The sequence below is a fragment of the Bidens hawaiensis genome, unplaced genomic scaffold (genome assembly GCF_021521415.1).
Source record: "Bidens hawaiensis isolate Kalapana, Puna unplaced genomic scaffold, B.hawaiensis_p1.1 tig00011951_1, whole genome shotgun sequence".
Classification (NCBI taxonomy): Eukaryota; Viridiplantae; Streptophyta; class Magnoliopsida; order Asterales; family Asteraceae; genus Bidens; species Bidens hawaiensis.
In genome coordinates, this window is record NW_027491958.1 from 642466 (window position 1) to 647256 (window position 4791).

The 4791-nt window shown below is 33.1% G+C and overlaps 1 protein-coding gene across 1 annotated transcript; it reads right to left on the minus strand.

Annotated features, from left to right (window-relative positions):
* Positions 1-3292: 3292 nt before the first annotated feature.
* On the minus strand, positions 3293-4461 carry LOC143539604 (remorin-like). The gene is made up of 4 exons (XM_077032875.1): positions 4271-4461; positions 4024-4111; positions 3705-3786; positions 3293-3583 (listed from the first exon to the last, which is right to left on the minus strand). Exons 1-4 carry the CDS (start codon positions 4428-4430, stop codon positions 3383-3385), a joined length of 531 nt encoding a protein of 176 aa, XP_076888990.1. The 5' UTR covers positions 4431-4461; the 3' UTR covers positions 3293-3382.
* Between the last annotated feature and the right edge of the window lie 330 nt (positions 4462-4791).

Consider the following 4791-nt stretch of genomic DNA (forward strand, 5'->3'; position numbering starts at 1 on the left):
ATAACATACTCATCCACGTTACGAAACAATATATTATCACAATCACGGATGATGAATCAACTGATGAATTGAATAACACCAAATTGCAGACCCAGTTGTTTAAATCTGATTTTGCTATATGCTGAATTTGTTGAATATATAACTACAAAACAATTGAATACTATTGTGACACGAAATTACAAGCTGAATAGAAGAATGTATAGAGTCGAAGGTGGCATGCGAACTTAATCGATTTATTATATCGAGCTATTGGAACCTATGATTATTTCGGGTTGACATGAAACCTAGAAAGCAGAGCCATTAACCGAACGAATTACTATGGTTCGCGTTTGGATTAGTGTGCCAGGTGTAAAATAAATGATCTATTTTTCATTTTTAAATAATCCATTTGTACAACCAACCGCCAAAAAAAGTCACTGAGAAGATTGGTCTGGCCGAGATGAGAAATGAGATGCGAATGCTCATATGGTTTCTATAGCAAATATAGTATTTTAAAGTGTTTAGAAACTTATGTTATTGTTAAAAACGTAGTTTAGGAACATAAATTTTAGGGGGTTATGGAGCAAGTATAAGATTAGATTTTTGTAATGAAAATCTCAACGGATAACTATAACCAGAAGACTTGTAAACAAGAATATATACCCGATAACTTTCATCAAAATGAGGGTTGCTATAGGAAAAACTTGAGCGCTAGGTTACATACCTTTTCCGATGGTGGTAGTTTAGAAGCTACTCGCTTTGATTGTGCCTTGAAGAAGATGGAAGAAAGTTTGCTAGACGAATTCTGCTGATTAAAGGTGTTATTTATATTATATAAAAGTATTACTTCTAACTCATGTTTACATAAAAATTAAAGGTAATAATTTGGTCATACCAGTTCACTTGGTTTAGGCAAAGCTAGTCACCACAAGAAAAATCAAGTTAGATAGATATATTAATAAGTTAAAAAAATATAGAACTATATATAGTTTTATGAGAAATTAGATATGAAAAAACTCACATACTCCTCTTGGAAGCCTTCTGTTGTTCCTTACTCTTTCATCAAAATGAGGTTTGCAATACAAGATTCCATCTGATAAGGAGTAACTGTTTTCCTAATTAAAAAAAGTAAACAATTATTTATAATTATTATATGGAACATAATATAATACCATAAGAGAAAATACCAAAAGATATTCATCACATTGACTGCATTTGAAACAATGATTATGAAACCAAACTCCATCACCAGCAGCATATGATATTTCATCTTCGTCATTAACAGTTTCATCACAAACCATGCATTTTTCTGCGGACATTTCCCACCTTTTTGTTCTTTCTGTTCTCTTTCTGAATCCGAAATAACAAGATTCTAAAAATAGAAATTAACATTGAAATAACTTAGAAATGAAAGGTGGATTGAGATTTGAGTGGACAAGGTTGTTTTGCCATCATATTTAGTGGGACTAGGTTTTGGCTTCCATTCATATGCAATTCTTGCAATAAAAATTTGATGTTTACTTTGATTTTTTTTTTTCATGTGTCTTGATCTTATTTTTAGACATGTTTTTTTTTCACATCCCACCTTAACGGTCAGTGTGACCGATTGAGAACAGATTGAGAACAAACTATACAGTGGCACTATTAACTTTATCAATATGGACCGAGTCTCAACTTACAAGGGAAGTTAAAACAAGTATCGATCCAATGAAATAGCTACCACATATAGGGCTTGTAGTCTATATTAAGGTGTGTAATAAAGATGTTCCTCCCCAAGTATTTGAGGGTTCTAGTCTCACGATGGACATTAATGTGAATTTAGGAATAGGTTTGGAGTGTGTGTCTTTGTGTTAGTTAGCAATTCTGAAAAAAAACTAATGAGATAAGTACAATAGGCATAAAATGTGGCAATCTCCAACAATTTCTTTTTCTAAGATGCTAAAAAACTATATTTCAGCTTATGCTAGTAATTTTCTCTTCTAATGATTTTACAGATTCATGCTGAAAAACTATGTCAGCTTATGCTAGTACATGAAACCGACATTTAACACAACTTGATAAAATATCTTAAAATGTAAAAAAATCATGCTTGAGATTCATAATAATTAAATAAAGAGTTGAGACTCTATTCGTTGATCCTTAGCGGGCAATTTTTAATAATATATGCATTTATCCGCCATCTAATGCCAATAAGATACATAGAAAATGTCAAATCAAATTGTTCGTAAGAAACATCAAATTATTGATCAATGTATATTGGATGGTTAGTACACTAATGGACCTTAATGAGCTTGTTCTTTGTTTGTGAGTTTGTTTTGGTTAAACAAAGTCGCATTAGTTCATAATAAGTCCTTTCGCTGCTTAGTACATGTGTATGATGACTAGTAAACAATGTGCTTTAATGAGCCTTTCCATGTACTAGCTAGTTGGTTTAGGTTAAGCAAGATCAATTTACATCCTAATAAGACACTCTGCTGTTAAGGGCACATTTATGATGTAATTACACTATGTGTTAATGAGTTTGTTTAGATTAAACAAAGTTACATTATTTACGTCACAATAAATTGTTTTAGTTATTAAGATATGTGTATGATTTTCAGTATACTGATGGGTCTTAATGGGCTTTGTCATGTATCAACCACAAGTACAGGAATATGTTGAAATATAGTCACATATGCACAACATAAGTTTTACTGCATCTCTCCTCACTACCGATCATCTTCCGAACCCTAATGTTACTGGTTCTTCTACCGTGAATAACTATGAAGATCGAGAAAACCATGCATTCAAAGGCAACGTTGATTCAAGGTCCGTTTAGTTGCTTTATTCTTGAAATCCCAATGCGCTTACTCGCTTTGATAAATTATACTTAGATGTGTATGTTTAATAGTAATACTAGTTCTTTTAGAACGGCGGCATTAAAAATATTATAGCAGAATAATTTAAAAACCAGTTATACACATCTAAGCAGGCCAATTGATCTACTGGCATTACAAATTCAAGAATAATAGGAAAATATTCAGTCGTTTAAGCAACTAAAAAGATCTTGAATCAACGCTGCTTCTGACTGAACGGTTTTTTTGATTTCATAGTTGTTTGCTGTATTGGTAGCGTGAAAAGCTTGATAGACTCTTGGAATTATATTATAGCACAATAATGTAACTATAAACTAGTTGCAGACTTTTATGTGTTCTAGAGTATCGTTTTATTTTTACTACCCCTCTAATCTTTTAGTTTAGAATCCATAATATGGTAACATGTAGTTTGTAGAATTTGATCCTAGAAACACAAACCGAAAAACAAAAAAAGAACCAACGAACGATATAAATTTATAGAGTTTGATCGTGACAGTTGATGCACAGTATATAACTTGTATCGTTGAAACAGTTTTCTTTTCGGCTAATTAATAGCCGAAGCATTTAAACAATCTGGTTGGCAAAGTGGCGGTCGCATGGTACTTTGCAGCCGCCTCCTCCACCCTTATCATATCTTGCCCCTTTTTGGCTAAAATGGCCACCCGCTTCTCTTCTGCTTCCTTATGAACGGCAGCAATCTTGTTCTTCATCTTTTCTCTCTGTTTTGCTTTCTCAATTTCAATGTCTTGCTGTTCAAATCACACAAAATTATTATTATTATTATTATTATTATTATTATTATTATTATTATTATTATTATTATTATTTCATGCAAATCTTCTTGTGTAAAAGACAGCACCAAGTGCCTACCTCAATCTGCTTGAGATTGGCTTCTATTGCTGCCCTTTGAGTATTCTCCCATGCCCCGATTGCTGACATTTTTGTGTATGCCCTGCACACAACATGTGTATACACATTTTTTCGTTTATTATAAACTGCACGCTTAGCTAAAAGTGTTGTGTTCTAGTCGGCCTGTGAGTTAACTTGTTGACTAGTTTAATTTGTTCTATTCCAAAAATTTAATAAAAAGATGTGTTTTATGTTATAAATTTCTAGCACGTGTATACAATAAGTGAATTGTAAACATGTAACACGGCCAGTTTTGTCTGATTTGGAAGAAAATAAATACTTGTTGTCCGCCCTCGTCTTTTCGTTTTCCTCCCATGCTTTGATCAGTGCAATTCTCTTCTCGGTAACAACTATTTGGAGTCCAGCATCTGGAGGTAATTCACAGTATGTATATACACACACATCAGTAACACAACAATCATACCCAGTAAAATATTACGTATAGGCAAAGCATAGCTAGATGATATATCATTAGCATAATAATATAAAAAAAAATAGTTATATTATGAGAGAGAGCTTACTTTCACCATCGCACGGTGGTGTTGCTTTTTCTGGTGGCGGTGCTGCAACCGGACTTGATTTCGGTTCGGGTGGTGAAGTTGATATATGAATTGTTTTTGATTCAGTTTCGGTTTCGGTTTCTAAAACTACATCCAGCTTCTTGCTTTCATCTTGTTCTCCCCCCATCTTTAAACAACTCTTGATCGCTTTTCGGGTAGCCGGAGAGTATAAAACGTACAAGAGAGATCGAGTTTGTGGTTGAGAGAGGGTGGTTATGTGGTAGGTTTGGTTTGGTTTGGTAAAAATAGGAAGAGGGTGGTGTCAAAGATGGTACATAGTGATCATGAATCAGTTGGAATGTTACCTTCTATGTTTGGAGATAACAATGTTTGATTTTCCATCTACAGATGTAATTTATTGGATGATCGATCAAAATGTAAATAGTTTTATTATTTGACACCTCAACTATAGAAATATTCTAAGTCACTTTTATCTTTGGCATCATTAGTTTGCTTAATAAATACAAACAAATAAAGTAGGCGATTAT